This window comes from Silurus meridionalis, chromosome 27 (assembly GCF_014805685.1).
Source record: "Silurus meridionalis isolate SWU-2019-XX chromosome 27, ASM1480568v1, whole genome shotgun sequence".
Lineage (NCBI taxonomy): Eukaryota > Metazoa > Chordata > Actinopteri > Siluriformes > Siluridae > Silurus > Silurus meridionalis.
In genome coordinates this window covers 522,501-546,287 of record NC_060910.1, presented here as the reverse complement: position 1 = coordinate 546,287, position 23,787 = coordinate 522,501, and the positions used below count along the sequence as shown (strand labels likewise).

At 43.8% G+C, this 23,787-nt stretch overlaps 1 protein-coding gene across 1 annotated transcript in view; it reads right to left on the bottom strand.

Moving 5' to 3' along the window:
• Nucleotides 1-1,569: 1,569 nt before the first annotated feature.
• zdhhc8b (zinc finger DHHC-type palmitoyltransferase 8b) overlaps nt 1,570-23,787 on the bottom strand; it is a 27,435-nt gene continuing 5,217 nt past the window's right edge. The window contains 11 exon segments of the mRNA XM_046842078.1: nt 1,570-2,134; nt 2,785-3,442; nt 3,445-3,694; nt 3,796-3,905; nt 10,206-10,359; nt 10,442-10,574; nt 11,065-11,156; nt 11,309-11,411; nt 12,257-12,429; nt 12,569-12,726; nt 14,839-14,960. Coding sequence (XP_046698034.1) covers nt 1,999-2,134; nt 2,785-3,442; nt 3,445-3,694; nt 3,796-3,905; nt 10,206-10,359; nt 10,442-10,574; nt 11,065-11,156; nt 11,309-11,411; nt 12,257-12,429; nt 12,569-12,726; nt 14,839-14,960 — 2,089 coding nt within the window. The 3' untranslated portion in view covers nt 1,570-1,998.

The following is a 23,787-nucleotide window of genomic DNA, read 5'->3' as shown; positions in this document are numbered from 1 at the left end:
TGTCACATCTCTGAAATCTTTAGACAAAATATTTATATTTAAATAACAAATATTACAGTGTAAAAGATGATGATGATGATGGACTTCAAGTCCAGAAGCAGGAAGTGTTGAAGCATTACAGGAACTCTGTATGGACGTAGAGTTCTGCTCTCATGGGGTGAGATTCACAGCTAAAGGTTCATACTGGTAGTGTGTGTGTTCACTGATCACAGTAGTGTAGTGGAGTAAGGACAGGGGGTGGAGTAAAGACATGGGGTGGAGTAAAGACATAAAGTTGAGTAAGGACAGGGGGTGGAGTAAAGACATGAAGTTGAGTAAGGACAGGGGGTGGAGTAAGGACATGGGGTGGAGTAAAGACATGAAGTTGAGTAAGGACATGGGGCGGAGTAATTACATAGGGTGGAGTAAGGACATGGGGTGGAGTAAGGACAGGGCAGGGTTAAGGTGAAGTTAGAGTCAGGGTGGGGTTAGGGTGGAGTCAGGGCGGGGTTAAGGTGGAGTCAAGGTGGAGTCAGAGCAGGGATAAGGTGGAGTCAGGGCAGGGTTAAGGTGGAGTCAGAGCAGGGATAAGGTGGAGTCAGGGCAGGGTTAAGGTGGAGTCAGGGCAGGGTTAAGGTGGAATCAGGGCGGAGTTAAGGTGGAGGTGGAGTCAGAGCAGGGATAAGGTGGAGTCAGAGCAGGGTTAAGGTGGAGTCAGGGCGGAGTTAAGATGGAGGTGGAGTCAGAGCAGGGATAAGGTGGAGTCAGAGCAGGGTTAAGGTGGAGTCAGGGCGGGGTTAAGGTGGAGTCAGAGTAAGGTTAGCTTTAAATACAGTGTATTTGATTGAGATTAAATATATAATAAAGCTCTGCCACATCATCAGTCCTGTTGATGAATTTCCCCCAGATCTCCATTTCAGAGCCCTGAGTGTAAGACAACTGTAACCCCCCTGCAGAGGCAGATTGATTATAAGTATGTGCCCCCTGATACACACACGCTGATCGACACTGATGTACATTACGTCACAGAAACACGTTTTTTTCATTACAGTGTTTTTCCTCCTCATGTTTAATTAACTGCACCACAAACGTAGCATGCTAACATGGCTAGCTAACCTGCTAAATAAACTGACTCGTAACACAATACATGCTAACGTCCGCTTTACAGACACAAACACACAAAAACTTGCAACAATTTAAACCCATCTGCCTCATTAAAGGAAGCCGACACGTTTATTCAAATATCTTTTACTTATTTCTTTTACAGCTCAGAGGCAGAGAACCAATATGGCCGCTGTCTGCTAGCCAGAGCGCTAACATGGAGATCTGAGGTTTCTGAGCGTTTTTCAGCACAAATATGGCTGGTAATGCACTTAAGATCATATTTAGAACTCAGACTTTTATTTTACTTATTAAAAACCCAGAAGTTTCTGAGAATAGAGTCAGAATAACACAGGCTGCATGCTAATGCTAACGCTAACGCTGGGTAGGGGTAAATGGTGTGTAAGGATGGCAGTAAAGATGGAAGGTGATGGCCTACACCTGACACACACACACACACACACACACACACACACACACACACACACACACACACACAGAGCACCTTTTTATTGAATGATACAGTTAACAGACACTTCAGCCCTTTTCAGAGGGGATTGTTTTTCTTTGTAGCTTTTTAAACCAATTTTCTTTTGGAATAAAGGGATCCATTAAAATTTCCTGAATTTACACACACATATATATACACCCACACACACACACACACACACACACACAGTAACGTCTCAGCTCCGAGATTCTGTGATCACCAATCAAAAGCAGCCGTAGACAGTGAGAGACCTCCTCTAATTGGACCAAAACGATGAAAGACCTGCTCCAATTGGCCCGTCTTCCCCTGTGAGAAAGGCTCTAATTGGTCGGTTACAGTATCCTGAAAGACATTCTCAGTCACCCGTGGTAGTGTCGGTCGCCATGGCAGTATTTCCTCACGTACGGATTGGCTAATCCAGGCGTCTGTCACACTGAGATCTCGTAAGTAGTCCCGCCCACTCCGGTCACTTTTTTGACACTCGGGCTGAGCGGTGTTCCGGAGGACGACACCAGGTGGCACTCTCGCGTCTGCCCGTTAACCTTCGCTCGAATCAGCTCCTCCCTGAAAATCAAACAAATTTTTATAAATACAATTCCAACAATCAGATTTAAACTAATTACAGTACAGTGGTACTTTGACCTACGAGTGCATTAATATACGAGTCGTCACTCCGTCGATTTTTGAAAAAATTTGAGGTACGAACTCGAGACGCCGCTGCTAGATGGCGAAGTGAAACCAGAAGGCGAAGATGTGACAAAAATTAAGATACGCAAACTAAATAAAAAAAAAGATTAAAAAAAAAGTAAAAAAATGTAAAGTTTAGAGATACGTAATGTACAGTAGTGATAGAGAGAGGAGCAAAAACGAGTTTTCCCTCCTCCTCCTATCACCTCTACCCCCCCTCCCCCTCCTCCAGCTCAACTCGTCTCATCTCCAGGGTAAATACACTGAATAAACCCTTATTATATCTTTATATACTCTTTCTCTTATGTTTTTATACAAGATTTGTTATTATGAAATGTATTTTCCAATTTAATAACATGAAACACTAAAAAGGGGTTATTTTGAGGGTTGGAACGGATTAATGCCATTTTAAGTATTTAAATGTGGAAAACTGATTTGCTGTGCGAGCAAATTGAGATACGAGCTCGTCCACGGAACCAATTAAACTCGTAGCTCAAGGTACCACTGTATTTATTTCCACGTCTTACCTGTGGCCCAGGTGAGGTGATTCAGATCTCTCCACTCCGCTGATGAAGGACAGTTTGTGATGAGAGAAGGACGGAGAACGTGGAGAAAGTGATGGAGAAAGAGGCTGATGTGTCGGCGAGCGATAATTTCCCGTCTCGCCGCGCAGAGAGGAAGTGGACGCTCCGGTAGCACGGACCAGCGATGACGCCGAGGAGTGAAGGGCGCGAGGACCGAAGGACATCACCCCGACCCTGGTGAGCTCGTCCCGAGACCCTCTAGAGGCGGGAAAATGTGCATCAAAGACGCCGGAATCATTGGCGTAAATGTGGGAGTGGTTATGTGCATTGGCATGACCGTGACGATGGAGGAGCCTCTCCCTCTCTTCTAGTTCTTTCCTCTCCTGGATGGATGCCATGATGCTTTTAGAGAGATTATCATAGCGGACAGGAGATGGAGCCCTATCTCTGTCTCCGTCTCGCTCTCGGCTGTACATGTACCCCACCCGGGCAGGGCTGTATGGAGTCAAGGGATAGTGCTGCAATTCAGGACGTCGTATGTGGCAGGTCTTAGACGGCAGGTAGGGCGAGTGGAAGGGCACAGGAGGTGCCACGGCAACGCTCGGGGTTAATAAGCTGTCGTAGGACAGACTGGCATTCCGGCTGGACATTGTTCCGGGGAAAACACGCCCCTGTGAGGAGTGGACGTGACCGACTCGGGTTTGGCGCCCCCTAGCTTCACAGGCTCGTCCCTGCGGCTGCTGTGTTTCAGGCTGTACGAGTCGAGCTGGAACGGAGACGACAGGAAGTGGCGATGGAGAGAAGGAGCTTCGGCACCACTGTAATCCGGGAAATCCAGGTTGGGCTCCGATCGATAATCGTGAGCTCGCTCTTCCAAAATGGCAGACGATTTAGAGTCTTCAGATATAGAGATCTGAAAGCGATAAGACATTGATATCATTTTAACTCTTAAAAGGAGGATATCATTACATAACATTTAATTTAATTTAATAAAGGGATTGAGGGATAGAGGACCTTCTCTCCAGTGGCGTGGTAGTGTACTTTGGGGATGGTGTCGAATGACGGTTTGAACTTGTACATGGCGGGAGTGGATGGAGTGGTGGGTTTACTCGACAGAGAACTTTCTGAAAAACAAAAAACAAACAAAAAGAAAATGTACAAAAATAGATTACAATTTAACCCACATTACATTAGCAGAGAGTGATGACCAGTAGAGGGCAGCATGAGACAAGTTAAACACACACACGCACGCACGCACGCACGCACGCACGCACGCACGCACGCACTCAGCACACGCGCACACGCACACACAGAGAGTGAGAGAGAGAGAGAGAGAGAGAGAGAGAGAGAGAGAGAGAGATAGAAAATGAGTCAAGATTGCGGTAAACAGAAAATTACACGGTCACTGAGACTGGAGCCACACCCTCATCCATATACCCCAGACCCTTTTACCCCACACACTGCACACTAGATATCCTACACATTATATCCTAAGCAGTACCTCACGTCTACTGAGTGTCCCAGTCCTTCGTTTATTTTTCTATATGTCAGCCAAAAAGGTTTGGACACCCCTGATCTACACTATACCCTACACCTACACCCTACACACTATACCCTACACCATATACACTATACCCTACACCTACACCCTACACACTATACCCTACACCATATACACTATACCCTACACCTACACCCTACACACTATACCCTACACCATATACACTATACCCTACACCATATACACTATACCCTACACCTACACCATATACACTATACCCTACACCTACACCCTACACACTATAACCTACACCATATACACTATACCCTACACCTACACCATACACACTATACCCTACACCTACACACTATACCCTACACCATATACACTATACCCTATACCTACACACTATACACTATACCTACACCATATACACTATACCCTACACCTACACCTACACACTATAACCTACACCATATACACTATACCCTACACCCACACCATATACACTATACCCTACACCATATACACTATACCATACACCTACACCTACACCATATACACTATACCCTACACCTACACCCTACACTATACACTACACCTACACACTATATACACTATACCCCACACCTACACCTACACCATATACACTATACCCTACACCTACACCTACACACTATACCCTACACATATACACTATATACCCTACACCTACACCTACACATATACACTATACTACACCATATACACTATACTACACCTACACTATACACCTACACTATACCCTACACCTACACCTATACACTATACACTACACCTACACACACTATACCCTACACCTATACACTATATACACTATACCCTACCATATACACTATACACACTATACCTACACACTATACTACACCATATACTATACCCTACACTATACACTATACCCTACACCTACACTATACACTATACCCTACACTATATACACCTACACCTATACCTACACCATATATACACTATACCCTATACCTACACCTACACCATATACACTATACCCTACACCTACATATACACTATACCCTACACCATATACACTATACCCTACACTACACTATACCCTATACCTACACCATACCCTACACCTACACCTACACACTATACTCTACACCATATACACTATATACACTATACCCTACACCTACACCTACACTATATACACTATACCCCACACCTACACCATACACCATATACACTATACTATACCCTACACTATACACTATACCCTACACACCTACACCATATATACACTATACCCTACACCTACACCATATATACTATACCCTACACCATATACACTACCTACACCTACACCTATACACTATACACTATACCCTACACCTACACCATATACACTATACTACACCATATACTATACCCTACACTACACCTACACATATACACTATACCCTACACCTACACCATATACACTATACCCTACACCACACCATATACACACTATACCCTACACTACACCATATACACTATATATACACTATACACCCTACACACTACACCCTACACTACACTATACACACTATACCCTACACCTACATATACACTATACACTATACACTATACTATACCCTACACTATACCCTACACCTACACACTATACCTACACCATACACCATATACACACTATACCCTACACCTACACACTATACACTACACCATATACACTATACCCTACACTACACCTACACCTACACCATATAAACTATACCCTACACCTACACCATATACACTATACCCTACACCATATACACTATACCCTACACATACACTATACACCATATACCCTACACCTACACCATATATACACTATACCCTACACCTACACCATATACACTATACCCTACACCACACCATATACACTATACCCTACACTACACCCTACACTATACACTATACTCTACACCATATACACTATATACACTATACACTACACCTACACCATATATACACTATACCCTACACTACACCATATATACACTATACACTATACCTTACACCTACACCATATACACTATACCCTACACCATATACACTATACCCTACACTATACACTACACCATATACCCTACACCTACACCATATACACTATACCCTACACCAAACACTATACCTTACACCCACACCATATACACTATACCCTACACCTACACACACTATACCCTACACCTACACACTATACCTTACACCTACACCATATACACTATACCCTACACCTACACCATATATACACTATACACCATATACACCTACACACTATACCCTACACTTACACCATATACACTATACACCTACACCATATACACTATACCCTACACCATATACACTATACCCTACACCTACATATACACTATACTATACCCTACACCTACACCATACACCTACACCATATACACTATACCCTACACCATATATATACACTATATACACTATACACTATACACCTACACCATATACTATACCCTACACCATATACCCTACACCTACACCATATACACTATACCCTACACCTACACACATATACACTATACCCTACACCAACACCATATACACTATACCCTACACCTACACCATATACACTATACCCTACACCATACACTATACCCTACACCTACACCATATATACACTATACCCTACACCTACAATTATATACACTATACTATACCCTACACCTACACCATACCCTACACCTACACTATATACACTATACCCTACACTTACACCATATACACTATACACTATACCCTATACCTACACCATACACTATACCCCACACCATATACACACTATACCCTACACCTACACACTATACCCTACACCTACACCATATACACTATACCCTACACCATATACACTATACCCTACACCTACACCTACACACTATACACTATACCTACACCATATACACTATACCCTACACCATATACACTATACCCTACACCATATACACTATACCCTACACCTACACCATATATACACTATACCCTACACCTACACCATATACCCTACACCATATACACTATACCCTACACCTACATATACACTATACCCTACACTATATACACTATACCCTACACCTACACTATACCCTACACCTATACACTATACCCTACACCATATACACTATACCCTACACCATACACTATACACTATACACCTACACCATATATACACTATACCCTACACCTACACACATATACACTATACACCTACACCATACACTATACCTTACACCTACACCATATACTATACCCTACACTACACCATATACACTATACCCCACACCTACACCATATACACTATACCCTACACCTACACCATATATACACTATACACCTACACCATATATACACTATACCTACACTATATACACTATACCCTACACCATATACACTATACACTATACACCATATACACTATATACACTATACCTACACCATACACTATATACACCTACACCATACACTATATACACTATACCCTACACCTACACCATATACACTATACCCTACACCATACACTATACCCTACACCTACACCATATACACTATACCCTACACCATATACACTATACCCTACACTACACCATATACCCTACACCTACACCATATACACTATACCCTACACCTACACCATATACACTATACCCTACACCAACACCATATACACTATACCCTACACCTACACCATATACACTATACCCTACACCATATACACTATACCCTACACCTACACACATATACACTATACCCTACACCATATACACTATACCTACACCATATACACTATACCCTACACCTACACCATATACACTATACCTTACACCTACACCATACACACTATACCCTACACACTATACCCTACACCTACACCATATACAGGAGTGCAGAATTATTAGGCAAGTTGTATTTTGAGGATTAATTTTATTTGAGGATTTAATTTGAACAACAACCATGTTCTCAATGAACACAAAAAACTAATTAATATCAAAGCTGAATATTTTTGGAAGTAGTTTTTAGTTTTAGCTATTTTAGGGGGATATCTGTGTGCAGGTGACTATTACTGTGCATAATTATTAGGCAACAACAAAAACAAATTCATACCCATTTCAATTATTTATTTTTACCAGTGAAACCAATATAACATCTCAACATTCACAAATATACATTTCTGACATTCAAAACCAAACAAAAACAAATCAGTGACCAATATAGCCACCTTTCTTTGCAAGGACACTCAAAAGCCTGCCATCCATGGATTCTGTCAGTGTTTTGATCTGTTCACCATCAACATTGCGTGCAGCAGCAACCACAGCCTCCCAGACACTGTTCAGAGGTGTACTGTCTTCCCTCCTTGTAAATCGCACATTTGATGATGGACCACAGGTTCTCAATGGGGTTCAGATCAGGTGAACAAGGAGGCCATATCATTAGATTTTCTTCTTTTATACCCTTTCTTGCCAGCCACGCTGTGGAGTACTTGGGCGTGTGTGATGGAGCATTGTCCTGCATGAAAATCATGTTTTTCTTGAAGGATGCAGACTTCTTCCTGTACCACTGCTTGAAGAAGGTGTCTTCCAGAAACTGGCAGTAGGACTGGGAGTTCAGCTTGACTCCATCCTCAACCCGAAAAGGCCCCACAAGCTCATCTTTGATGATACCAGCCCAAACCAGTACTCCACCTCCACCTTGCTGGCGTCTGAGTCGGACTGGAGCTCTCTGCCCTTTACCAATCCAGCCACGGGCCCATCCATCTGGCCCATCAAGACTCACTCTCATTTCATCAGTCCATAAAACCTTAGAAAAATCAGTCTTGAGATATTTCTTGGCCCAGTCTTGACGTTTCAGCTTGTGTGTCTTGTTCAGTGGTGGTCGACTTTCTGCCTTTCTTACCTTGGCCATGTCTCTGAGTATTGCACACCTTGTGCTTTTGGGCACTCAGTGATGTTGCAGCTCTGAAATATGGCCAAACTGGTGGCAAGTGGCATCTTGGCAGCTGCACGCTTGACTTTTCTCAGTTCACGGGCAGTTATTTTGCGCCTTGGTTTTCCACACGCTTCTTGCGACCCTGTTGACTATTTTGAATGAAACGCTTGATTGTTCGATGATCACGCTTCAGAAGCTTGGCTATTTTAAGACTGCTGCATCCCTCTGCAATATATCTCACTATTTTTGACTTTTCTGAGCCTGTCAAGTCCTTCTTTTGACCCATTTTGCCAAAGGAAAGGAAGTTGCCTAATAATTATGCACACCTGATATAGGGTGTTGATGTCATTAGACCACACCTTCTCATTACAGAGATGCACATCACCTAATATGCTTAATTGGTAGTAGGCTTTCCAGCCTATACAGCTTGGAGTAAGACAACATGCATAACGAGGATGATGTGGTCAAAATACTCATTTGCCTAATAATTCTGCACTCCCTGTACACTACACCTACACCATATACACTATACCCTACACCTACACCATATACACTATACCCTACACCATATACACTATACACTACACCATATACACTATACCCTACACCATATACACTATACACTACACCATATACACTATACACTACACCTACACCATATACACTATACCCTACACCATATACACTATACACTACACCTACACCATATACACTATACCTTACACCATATACACTATACACTACCCTGTTTAGTCGCTTTTATAACATTAGAACCAATGAACAACAGGTCCCTCCCTATTACCATAGCAACTATTTCACAGTTCCTGTCCCCACTGTTGTTTTCACCCAATCAGAGCACAGAACCATGTCCTGCCATACTGAAATGTAAGTGTGTTATTATATAAAGTGTATATAATTATAAACGTTGTCTTGCCTTCACTGGACGTCAGCTGATTCTGGACCTGATGCTGAGGAGGACGATGATGAGGATGACGAGGATGTTGATGGTGAACTTTAGGCGCTTTAGGAGGAAGAGGAGGCTGAACATCTGCACTTTTCTCCCCCAAACCGTCTAGACTCGTCTTTGACTGAACAACAAAAAAGTGTTTGTGACGGATTATTTGCCCTACAGAGTGAACACTATCAGTGTGGATTGGGTTACAGCCTCACCTTCATCCTCAGGATGTTAGCGTGAACTCCATTATCGCTTACTTTAACGATGACATTACGCTCGGACAGGACGGGCCTCAGGAACGGAGGGGTCACCTGGATGTTCGGCGTCTTCCTGGGGTCCACCATGTACCTACACACACACACACACACACACACACACACACACACACACACACAATCTCAATCACCTACACAACCAATCAGTGTTACAGGAGACCTGCTCTCCCAAAAGGTCCTCATATTCACAGTGTTTCGGAAGTGAGTTGGAATGTTCTCCAGATTTCCTGTGAGAACGATGTGTGTTTCCATGGAAACGCAGTTAAATGGTATTTACACTCTATCACTTTCACTCACTCACTATTGTTCTACACTGATTAAAACCCCTCCACACATCTGCTTTCCATCCCAACACACACACACACACACACACACACACTTTCCTTTACAGGCATCTCCTTAAGCGTTTCAATGGATGGGGGTATCAGATGTTGGCTGTGTCCCAAACGTTTTGCACGAGAGTTCTTATTAGACTTCAGACAAAAAAAAAAAAAAAAAAAGGCTACATTTGTGTGTGAGTGCGTGTGTGCGTGTGTGTGTGTGTGTGTGTCTGTGTGACTTACCTTGGAGCTAAAGGACTGCACAGAACATGTTTTACATTGCCGCAGCAACCGTGAGTAAACGGGTTCACGCCTCCCCGAAACTTCCCCGTTACCTGAGAAAGAGAGACAGTGTGTGTGTAAGTGTTATCTCAGGGTGTGTGTGTGTATCTCAGTGTGTGTGTGTGTGTGTATCTCAGTGTGTGTGTGTGTGTGTGTATCTCAGTCTGTGTGTGTGTGTATGTGTGTGTGTGTGTGTGTGTGTTACCTGTTCATTAGTAGTTCGCCCTCTGGCCACCAGCACTAAGTGAAACCCGGTGAGGCCCATAACAGGGATGAAGAATAAACCAGTAACACACATCACAATCATACTGCAGAGACAAGGAGTTAAGGAACACACACAGATGCACATGCGTGTGCACACACACACACGCACGCTCACGCACACACATTAAGAATGTGGACATTACACCAGGGGTAAGAATTTCAGGAATTAAGTGGATGAGAAAAAACAGAAGAAAAAATTAAAGAGGGATTAGAAATATAAAAGGGTTGAGAATACAAAAAGATTAGGATTACAAGGCATTTCAAATATATAGGGATTAAGAGTCAGGTGCTAGAGAGTATAAAGGGATTGGGAATAGGAATAGGGGGTATTGGGAATTCGAGGATGTAAATATATAGAGGTATTAGGATTAGGATTACAGGAATGGAGAATATAAAGAGATCAGGATTATGGGGGATTAGGATTAAGGGGTGGAGAATATAAAGGGATTAGGATTAAGGGGTGGAGAATATAAAGGGATTAGGATTAAGGGGTGGAGAATATAAAGGGATTAGGATTATGGGGTGGAGAATATAAAGGATTAGGATTAAGGGTGGAGAATATAAAGGATTAGGATTAAGGGTGGAGAATATAAAGGATTAGGATTAAGGGTGGAGAATATAAAGGATTAGGATTATGGGGTGGAGAATATAAAGGATTAGGATTAAGGGTGGAGAATATAAAGGATTAGGATTAAGGGTGGAGAATATAAAGGATTAGGATTAAGGGTGGAGAATATAAAGGATTAGGATTATGGGGGTGGAGAATATAAAGGGATTAGGATTATGGGGTGGAGAATATAAAGGGATTAGGATTATGGGGTCCTAATGAGGTGATGAGAAAATTAGAGAATGTAATAATTAAGGGACTAGTTTGTCTGTGGAAGGATACGTGATGGTGGTGTGCAGCTCTCTGAGACTCTGCAGGTGGTTGAGGACGAACAGTAGGCCGAATGAGAACACGCCCACCATGTGTGTGCTCAGAGAGAGCAGGAAGAGGAAAAAATATCTGTAATTCCTCCGACCGATGCAGTTATTCACCCACGGACAGTGATGGTCAAAGTCCTGTTCTCATGCGCACACACACACACACACACACACACACACACACACACACACACACACACACACACAAGAATGTGTACATACTCAAGAAGATGTAGAAATAGATTTGTGTGTGTGTGTGTATGTGTGTGTTTATTACCTCCACACAGTTGTCACACACACTGCAGTGTGAGCAGCGTGGTGGTCTATAGAAGTGGCAGGTGGAGCACCATTTCATCCGCACCTGAATCCCCTTCACCTCCACGTTCTTATAGAGAGGAGCCCGAAAATCATCATCCTTATCTTCATCCTCATTCGCTGATAAGGTGGGGAACAGATAGAGCAAGGAGGAGAGAGAGTAGGGAGGAGAGAGAGAAAGAGAGAGAGTAGGGAGGAGAGAGAGAGAGAGAGAGGAGGAGAGAGAGAGAGAGAAAGAGAGAGAGAGAGAGAGAGAGAGAGAGAGCAGGGAGGAGAGGAGAAAGAGAGAGAGAGAGGAGAGAGAGAGAGGAGAGAGAGAGGAGAAAGAGAGAGAGAGAGAGAGAGAGAGAGAGAGAGGAGAGAGAGAGTAGGGAGGAGAGAAAGGAGAGAGAGAGGAAAGAGAGAGAGAGAGAGGAGGAGAGAGAGAGAGAGAGAGAGGAGAGAGAGAGAGAGAGAAGGAGGAGAGAGAGAGAGAGAGAGAGAGAGAGAGAGAGAGAGAGAGAGAGAGAGAGAGAGAGAGAGAAGGAGGAGAGAGAGAGAGAGAGAGAGAGAAGGAGGAGAGAGAGAGAGAGAAGGAGGAGAGAGAGAGAGAGAGAGAGAGAGAGAGAGAGAGAGAGAGAAGGAGGAGAGAGAGAAAGAGAGAGAGAGAGAGAGAGAGAGAGAGAGAGAGAGAGAGAGAGAGAGAGAGAGAGGAAGGAGAGAGAGAGAGAGAGAGAGAAGGAGGAGAGAGAGAGAGAGAGAGAGAAGGAGGAGAGAGAGAGAGAGAGAGAGAGAGAGTAGGGAACATTAGATGGAGAAACTTCAGTCTTTAGTTTTGTGTACCTGTGTGTCTGTGTGTACCTGTGTGTACTTGTGTGTCTGTGTACCTGTGTGTCTCTGTGTGTGTGTACCTGTGTCTGTGTGTGTACGTGTGTGTACATGTGTGTGCCTGTGTGTACCTGTGTGTCTGTACCTGTGTGTGTACCTGTGTGTCTAAGTGTGTACTTGTGTGTCTAAGTGTGTACATTTGTGTGTATGTCTGTGTGTGTACCTGTGTCTAAGTGTGTACTTGTGTGTCTGTGTGTGTACACTTGTGTGTACCTGTGTGTCTGTGTGTGTACCTGTGTGTCTGTGTGTGTCTGTGTGTCTGTGTGTGTACCTGTGTGTGTGTACTTGTGTCTGTGTGTGTCTGTGTCTGTGTGTGTACCTGTGTGTCTGTGTGTGTACCTGTGTGTCTGTGTGTGTACCTGTGTGTCTCTGTGTGTCTGTGTGTGTACCTGTGTGTCTCTGTGTGCACTTGTGTGTCTCTGTGTGTACCTGCCTGTCTGTGTCTGTACTTGTGTGCCTGTGTGTACCTGTGTGTCTGTGTGTGTACCTGTGTGTGTACTTGTGTGTCTGTGTGTCTCTGTGTGTACCTGTGTCTCTGTGTGTACCTGTGTGTCTCTGTGTGTACCTGTCAGTGTGTGTACTTGTGTGTCTGTGTGTGTACTTGTCCGTCTGTGTGTGTACTTGTGTGTGTGTGTGTGTGTGTGTGTGTGTGTGTGTGTGTGTGTACTTGTCTGTCTGTCTGTGTGTACACTTGTGTGTACCTGTGTGTGTGTGTGTGTGTGTGTGTACCTGTCTGTCTGTGTTTGTTCCTGTCTGTCTGTGTTCCTGTCTGTCTGTCTGTGTTCCTGTCTGTCTGTCTGTGTACCTGTCTGTCTGTGTGTGGACCTGTCGGTCTGTCTGTCTGTCTGTGTACCTGTCGGTCTGTCTGTGTGTGTACCTGTCCATCTGTGTTTGTACCTGTCCATCTGTGTGTGTACTTGTGTGTCTGTGTGTGTACTGTGTGTGTGTGTGTGTGTGTGTGTGTACTTGTGTGTGTGTGTGTGTGTGTGTGTGTGTGTACCTGTCCGTCTGTGTTTGTTCCTGTCTGTCTGTCTGTCTGTCTGTCTGTGTGTACCTGTCTGTCTGTCTGTGTGTGTACCTGTCTGTCTGTCTGTGTGTGTACCTGTCTGTCTCTGTCTGTCTGTGTGTGTACCTGTCTGTCTGTCTGTGTGTGTACCTGTCTGTCTGTCTGTGTGTGTACCTGTCTGTCTCTCTGTCTGTCTGTCTGTGTACCTGTCTGTGTTTCTGTCTGTCTGTCTGTGTGTGGACCTGTCTGTCTGTCTGTGTGTGTTTGTGTGTGTAACTGTCTGTCTGTCTGCATAGTTTCTGTGATTTTGTTTGCATGTCTACACATCTGTCTCTATGTCTGATCTTGTTTGTCTGTACCTCGAGGAAACACGCCCGGGTCCATAAAGGTGGCCATGCTGAAATTAGCCAGGACAAAGAGGAACACCACGCCATTATAGACAGGAACCAGGGGAGAAACAGTGTTCGCCAACCAGGGACACCTACAGAGAGAGAGAGAGAGAGAGAGAGAGAGAGAGAGAGAGAGAGAGAGAGAGAGTATTTGTGATGTGTGTATAAATACAGCTTGAAGTGTATGATGCTTCAGATTCCAGCAGTCAGTCAGAGGTATAGACGGTTATAGACGGTTATAGACGGTTATAGACGTGTGCGCTGTCCTGCCCAGATTCATGTGTAATAATACCGGTCTATCAGGTCAGGAGCGACGGAGATATTTATACACGTCTCTGCTAAACTCCAACACGTGTATAACGTTTCCTCCAGTTTCTCTCAGCAGTGACAGCCAACAAGTTCACTCAGAGGGTGTAGTGCAGAAAACCAGGACAATACACAACTCCTGCGTGTGTGTGTGTGTGTGTGTGTGTGTGTAAGATATTTTGAGTGTCGATTTGTACTTTGCTGTTATATTCAAACTACAGCTCAACATATTTATCTACTCTACATGAAAACAAGTTTGAAAAGCCACACCCTCCATCAAAACTCCTCTCTGAAGCCACACCCTCCATCAAAACTCCTCTCTGAAACCACACCCTCCATCAAAACATCTCTCTGAAGCCACACCCTCCATCAAAACATCTCTCTGAAGCCACACCCTCCATCAAAACCTCCTAATAAAGCCCCACCCAACATCAATATTTATCTAAAGCCACACCCCAAACAAACAGCCATGTGACTCTACACAAATCTAAATCACTGCAGATTAGTGAGGACAGTTAATCCACAGCCCACCTAGCATAAAAATCAGCAAAAACGGCAGAAGGCTGTAATGTTTAAGTATTTAAAACACACACACACACACACACACACACACACACACACACACACTAGTGTCCTAGCATTATCATTTGAGTGTGAAGGCTAACCAGAAAATTGTGTTACAGAAAACAAGATAAACTAACATTTAGTAAACAGCTGAACAGCAACTGTTGTGTGTGTGTGTGTGTGTGTGTGTGTGTGTGTACTCCTACACTCCATTCCTTGCTCGTATTTTAGGCGAAGGCTGCAGCTGTTGTGTTAGAAATAAATATCTCACCACCAAAATGATTCAGGAGACATACTTCTACTAAACGGAATGTATATGTATATTTATATATGTGTGTATTTTTAAACTCTGTGTATAATCTTTAACGTCGTGTCCTCCCGTGTTCACTAGGGGGCGCAAGTGTTCGAGGTTTTATTAGCATGACTCATTTAATTTCAATTCATCATTTTTTTATGGACTAATTCCATAAATTTGTGCTTGAATAAATTTACTCTTTAAAACTGTAAACTAAAAAAAATTAAACTACCAATACAGACCACCAGAAGCACGTTAAACTACCATCACAGACCACCAGAAGCACGGTAAACTACCATCACAGACCACCAGAAGCACGTTAAACTACCATCACAGACCACCAGAAGCACGTTAAACCACCAATACAGACCACCAGAAGCATGTTAAACTACCATCACAGACCACCAGAAGCACGTTAAACTACCAATACAGACCACCAGAAGCACGTTAAACTACCATCACAGACCACCAGAAGCACGTTAAACTACCATACAGACCACCAGAAGCACGTTAAACTACCATCACAGACCACCAGAAGCACGTTAAACTACCATCACAGACCACCAGAAGCACGTTAAACTACCATCACAGACCACCAGACGCACGTTAAACTACCAATACAGACCACCAGAAGCACGTTAAACTACCAATACAGACCACTAGAAGCACGTTAAACTACCATCACAGACCACCAGAAGCACGTTAAACTACCATCACAGACCACCAGAAGCACGTTAAACTACCATCACAGACCACCAGAAGCACGTTAAACTACCATACAGACCACCAGAAGCACGTTAAACTACCATCACAGACCACCAGAAGCACGTTAAACTACCATCACAGACCACCAGAAGCACGTTAAACTACCATCACAGACCACCAGAAGCACGTTAAACTACCAATCACAGACCACCAGAAGCACGTTAAACTACCATCACAGACCACCAGAAGCACGTTAAACTACCATCACAGACCACCAGAAGCACGTTAAACTACCACCACAGACCACCAGAAGCACGTTAAACTACCACCACAGACCACCAGAAGCACGTTAAACTACCAATACAGACCACCAGAAGCACGCGTTAAACTACCAATACAGACCACCAGAAGCACGTTAAACTACCATCACAGACCACCAGACGACGTTAAACTACCATTACAGACCACCAGACGCACGTTAAACTACCATTACAGACCACCAGACGCATGTTAAACTACCAATACAGACCACCAGACGCACGTTAAACTACCATCACAGACCACCAGAAGCACGTTAAACTACCAATACAGACCACCAGACGCACGTTAAACTACCATTACAGACCACCAGAAGCATGTTAAACTACCAATACAGACCACCAGACGACGTTAAACTACCATCACAGACCACCAGACACACGTTAAACTACCATTACAGACCACCAGAAGCACGTTAAACTACCATTACAGACCACCAGAAGCACGTTAAACTACCATCACAGACCACCAGAAGCACGTTAAACTACCAATACAGACCACCAGACGCACGTTAAACTACCATCACAGACCACCAGAAGCACGTTAAACTACCATCATAGACCACCAGAAGCACGTTAAACTACCATCACAGACCACCAGAAGCACGTTAAACTACCATCACAGACCACCAGAGGCACGTTAAACTACCAATACAGACCACCAGACGCACGTTAAACTACCATCACAGACCACCAGAAGCACGTTAAACTACCATCACAGACCACCAGAAGTACGTTAAACTACCAATACAGACCACCAGACGCACGTTAAACTACCATCACAGACCACCAGAAGCACGTTAAACTACCATCATAGACCACCAGAAGCACGTTAAACCACCATCACAGACCACCAGAAGCACGTTAAACTACCATCACAGACCACCAGAGGCACGTTAAACTACCAATACAGACCACCAGACGCACGTTAAACTACCATCACAGACCACCAGAAGCACGTTAAACTACCATCACAGACCACCAGAAGTACGTTAAACTACCATCATAGACCACCAGAAGCACGTTAAACTACCAATACAGACCACCAGACGCACGTTAAACTACCAATACAGACCACCAGAAGCACGTTAAACTACCATCACAGACCACCAGAAGCACGTTAAACTACCAATACAGACCACCAGAAGCACGTTAAACTACCAATACAGACCACCAGACGCACGTTAAATCAATTACAGATCATCTGAAACACACTAACAGATTACAGACAGCAACACACACACACACACACACACACACACACGCACACACACACACACGCACACACACACACACACACTTTACTCCAATTCTATATCTTGGGTTCTCATCTGTGAACTCAACAAGGTCACTGCCTTTTTCCCCGGCCCCTTCCTGTCCGGAAGTGGAAGAATAGTAATCACATATGCACACACACACACACACACACACACACACACACACACACACACACACACACACAGTGTTAAAACAATACAGCGTAAGTGTAATGGAAGCTGTTGGAAATTTACCAATCAATATGACAGAACAGCGGTGTGTGTGAGACAGTGTGTGAAGTGTGTGTGATCACATGTAACAGCATGAATGTGTGTGTGTGTGTGTGTGTGTGTGTGTGTGTGTGTGTGTGACCACATCGTAAACTGATGACAAAAAACTGAAGTGTGAATTTAATTAAAGATGTAATGAAACTAAAGAAAAACAAACAGTAAAAAAATTCATTTTCGAGTAAATATAGGAGCAACTGTGTGTGTGTGTGTGTGTGTGTGTGTGTGTGTGTGTGTGTGTGTGTGTTACAAACCTATTACAGAAACACATTAAACTACCATTACAGACCACCAGAAACACATTAAACTACCAACACAGACCATTAGAAATGCAGTTCGTCTCAGCTTGGTGTCTCTCCCTGAGGCTCCGCCCTCCACTGGCTCACAGCTGGAACAGAGACACTATGCAGCAGAAGGTGGTTCTACATCAACAGTCTAAAAGATCCAAGAACTTTGAGGAAGGATTTGGACTGTAATTAATATTAACAGTCTGCTACAATGTGCTCAGGACCAAAGTCTACGTGAAAAGTTCTGCATGTAAACGTCTTCACTGAACCCTTTATAACCACAACACTGATGGAACTGTGATGAAGGACATTTGGTGTTGAGGATGAGGATCATCTCAGTCTAGAGTCTGGTTCCTCTCAAGGTTGCTTCCTCATGAAGTTTTAGAGTTTTTTTTCTTTACCAGTCACCACTGGATCACTCATTAGGAAGAAACTTATAAAGAACAAACTTATAGACACTAAACTTCTACATTAAAACAGTATAACCTCTTTATCTCTGTAGCACTGCTTTGGGAAAATTTCCTCTGGTTTAAGGGCTCATTTGATTCAGTTCATTTGATTCAGTTCATTTGATTCAGTTCATTTGATTCAGTTCATTTACTGTCTACAAACGTGCACATAAAAACACACAAACACAAACAATGTGTCTTCTAATTCACGCCATAAAGTGCACACACACACACACACACACACACACACACACACACAGTGTAAATGAAACTTAACTGTATTAATAACAGTGGTTAAGACAGATGTGATGTTTGGCAATAACTAATATGATGAAAGTTGGGCTCTCACACGCACACACACACACACACACACACACACACACGCACACACGCACACACACACACACACAGCTTGCGCATGTTTGAGTTATCTTTTAGCAGCTTGTCGTTTGCATCACACACAGTGTGTTAGCTCATACTGAAAAATAAACAACAAACCATATAATACATACAATGTGTGTGTGTGTGTGTGTGTGTGTGTGTGTGCTCTGCTCTATAGCAGTGTGTAAATGATGTAAATACAGTGTGTCCAGTCTGAATTTTACATTTTAAGGAGCAGTAGCAGTTCTGGAAGTGTTTAATAGATATTTTATAAAGAGTGCAAAAATAGCTCACCTCATGAGCACGCACACACACACACACACACACACACACACACACACACACACACTCACACACACACACTCACACACACACACACACACACACACACACACACACACACACACTCACACACACACACTCACACACACACACACACACACACACACTCACACACACACTCACACACACACACACACACACAGCATGGTAATCTATGCCTGATTTAACACATCTAGTGCAGCAGCATCCTGTACAGTAGTGTGTGTGTGTGTGTGTGTGTGTGTGTGTGAGATGCAGATTTTTTGACCTCTGTTCACACTGAGACACCGCGTGCAGTCCACGAAAACGCATCTTTGTAAACGGCGTTGTCACGTCACAGTGTGGACTGAGTGTGAAAACGATAACGCATTTTATATCGTTGTTGCGACGTTTCCGTAAATAAACACCAGGCAGAAATGACACGCGTCTCGAAGCGTCTTACATTTTGCACATGCGCTGTTCAGGGACGTGAGCGATTTCAGACGTTTCAGTGTGAATGAGCCACTTTAAGAAAATAATTAAAAAAGAACGTGTGGCTGCGGAGTGATTTTAGACGAGGACGCAGTTTTCAGATTTATCCGGATTTCATGTAGACGTCAATGTGTGTTAAATGTTAGTATGTAACCATGGTGATGAAGGTTCAATCAGCCTCAGTCTGTTTCTCTCTTTCTGTCTCACTATTACTTTACATTTTAACATACTGATTTATATTTGTCTGTCTGTCTGTTCTCATGTCTGTCTGCCCACCTGTCTTTCTCTCCACCTGCCTTGTCTGTCTGACCTCCTGTCTGTCTACCAATGCCAGTCTGTCTAACTGTCTGTCAGTCTGTCCTCCTATCTGTCTGCACTATTGTTTGTCTGCCTATCTATTTGTCTGTCTGTCCACCTGTCTTTCTATCTACCTATCTGTCTGTGTCTGTCCACTTGTCTGTCTGTCTGTCTGTCTCCTGCCTGACTGTCTCTCCTCCTATCTAGCTGTCTGACTGGGACGGGGTTTGAAAATAATAAGTGCTCTAGGAAGAACAGTAACCAAACTATAACACAAGACAGTGTGTGTGTGTGTGTGTGTGTGTGTGTGTGTGTGTGTGTGTGTGTGTGTTTGGTTCGATTTGTTTACTGTAAATAGCAGCACCTGTTCAGCAGGGATTAAGAGGAAGCGGTGGGTTATTTCTGCCCACAAGAAGAAGTCCTGCAGGGTGTGTGTGTGTGTGTGTGTGTGTGTGTGTGTATGTATGTGTGTGTGTGTGTGTGTGTGTTTCTAACCTTGGTGCCATGTGCTGGTTAGAGGGAAAGTCTGGCCAAGTGACAGAGCCAGAGAGAGACACACAGAGAGACCGTACACGTGTGGTGTGACGTGTACACTAGATTACACGTACAGTGTATCACTTATTCAAACAGGCTCCACCCCTAAAATTCACAATATTCATTGGCTTCATCTTTTCGATTTCATTTATTTGGACTACGGGAAACGATCGTCCCCGCGTGGAGAACGTTAATAATCACGGTTATAGAGGAGAAATAGGCCAATCAGTGACAGGCTCCGCCCACTACTGGAGAACTCTACCACGGAGCAGGAAGTAGAATCAGTACCCGAGTACAACAAAACTTTCCTGCTAAACACCAACCAGACAAATAAACAAACAAACAAGTAAACAAGTAAATAAGTAAATAAGAAAATAAATAAATAAATAAATAAATAAAAGCAGGGTCTCTCGGGTTTTCTTCAGCGCCTCTGTTCAGTAAACAGTGGTAAAGACTTCAGGGTTCCACATTAATCATCTGAGGCATGCAGCAGAGCACAACGAGCATGAATCACCAGCAGCGTGGGCGCTCTCACACACACACACACACACACACACACACACACACACACACACACCGCTCTCTGCCTGCAACTCAGCTCACAGGAGAAACAAGAAAATGTGTTTTCCTCTTTGTAGAAACTGATAGATGGCCCCAGGGAAAGATCTCAGGTTTTATACCAAACATGTTAACAAACTGCACAGTCCTGAATATCTACAAGCTCCTCCTCCTGTCATCCTGAATATCTACAAGCTCCTCCTCCTGTCATTCTGAATATCTACAAGCTCCTCCTCCCATCATCCTGAATATCTACAAGCTCCTCCTCCTGTCATCCTGAATATCTACAAGCTCCTTCTCCCATCATCCTGAATATCTACAAGCTCCTTCTCCAATCATCCTGAATATCTACAAGCTCCTTCTCCAATCATCCTGAATATCTACAAGCTCCTCCTCCTGTCATCCTGAATATCTACAAGCTCCTCCTCCTGTCAGCCTGAATATCTACAAGCTCCTCCTCCTGTCAGCCTGAATATCTACAAGCTCCTCCCATCATCCTGAATATCTACAAGCTCCTCCTCCTGTCATCCTGAATATCTACAAGCTCCTCCTCCTGTCAGCCTGAATATCTACAAGCTCCTCCTCCTGTCAGCCTAAATATCTACAAGCTCCTCCTCCTGTCATCCTGAATATCTACAAGCTCCTCCTCCTGTCATCCTGAATATCTACAAGCTCCTTCTCCTGTCAGCCTGAATATCTACAAGCTCCTCCTGTCATCCTGAATATCTACAAGCTCCTCCTCCTGTCATCCTGAATATCTACAAGCTCCTCCTCCCGTCATCCTAAATATCTACAAGCTCCTCCTCCTGTCATCCTGAATATCTACAAGCTCCTCCTCCCGTCATCCTGAATATCTACAAGCTCCTCCTCCCGTCATCCTGAATATCTACAAGCTCCTCCTCCCGTCATTCTGAATATCTACAAGCTCCTCCTCCGTCATCCTGAATATCTACAAGCTCCTCCTCCGTCATCCTGAATATCTACAAGCTCCTCCTCCGTCATCCTGAATATCTACAAGCTCCTCCTCCAATCATCCTGAATATCTACAAGCTCCTTCTCCAATCATCCTGAATATCTACAAGCTCCTCCTCCTGTCATCCCGAATATCTACAAGCTCCTCCTCCTGTCATCCCGAATATCTACAAGCTCCTCCTCCTGTCAGCCTGAATATCTACAAGCTCCTCCTCCTGTCAGCCTGAATATCTACAAGCTCCTCCTCCTGTCAGCCTGAATATCTACAAGCTCCTCCTCCTGTCAGCCTGAATATCTACAAGCTCCTCCTGTCAGCCTGAATATCTACAAGCTCCTCCTCCTGTCATCCTGAATATCCACAAGCTCCTTCTTCTGTCAGCCTGAATATCTACAAGCTCCTCCTCCTGTCATCCTGAATATCTACAAGCTCCTCCTCCTGTCATCCTGAATATCTACAAGCTCCTCCTCCTGTCATCCTAAATATCTACAACCTCCTCCTGTCATCCTTAATATCTACAAGCTCCTCCTCCTGTCATCCTTAATATCTACAAGCTCCTCCTCCCATCATACTGAATATCTACAAGCTCCTCCTCCTATCATCCTGAATATCTACAAGCTCCTCCTCCTGTCATCCTGAATATCTACAAGCTCCTCCTCCTGTCATCCTAAATATCTACAAGCTCCTCCTCCTGTCATCCTTAATATCTACAAGCTCCTCCTCCTGTCATCCTGAATATCTACAAGCTCCTCCTCCTGTCATCCTGAATATCTACAAGCTCCTCCTCCTGTCATCCTGAATATCTACAAGCTCCTCCTCCTGTCATCCTGAATATCTACAAGCTCCTCCTCCTGTCATCCTGAATATCTACAAGCTCCTCCTCCCATCAGGAGCAGACTCCTCCTCTCGTCTTCTTGAAT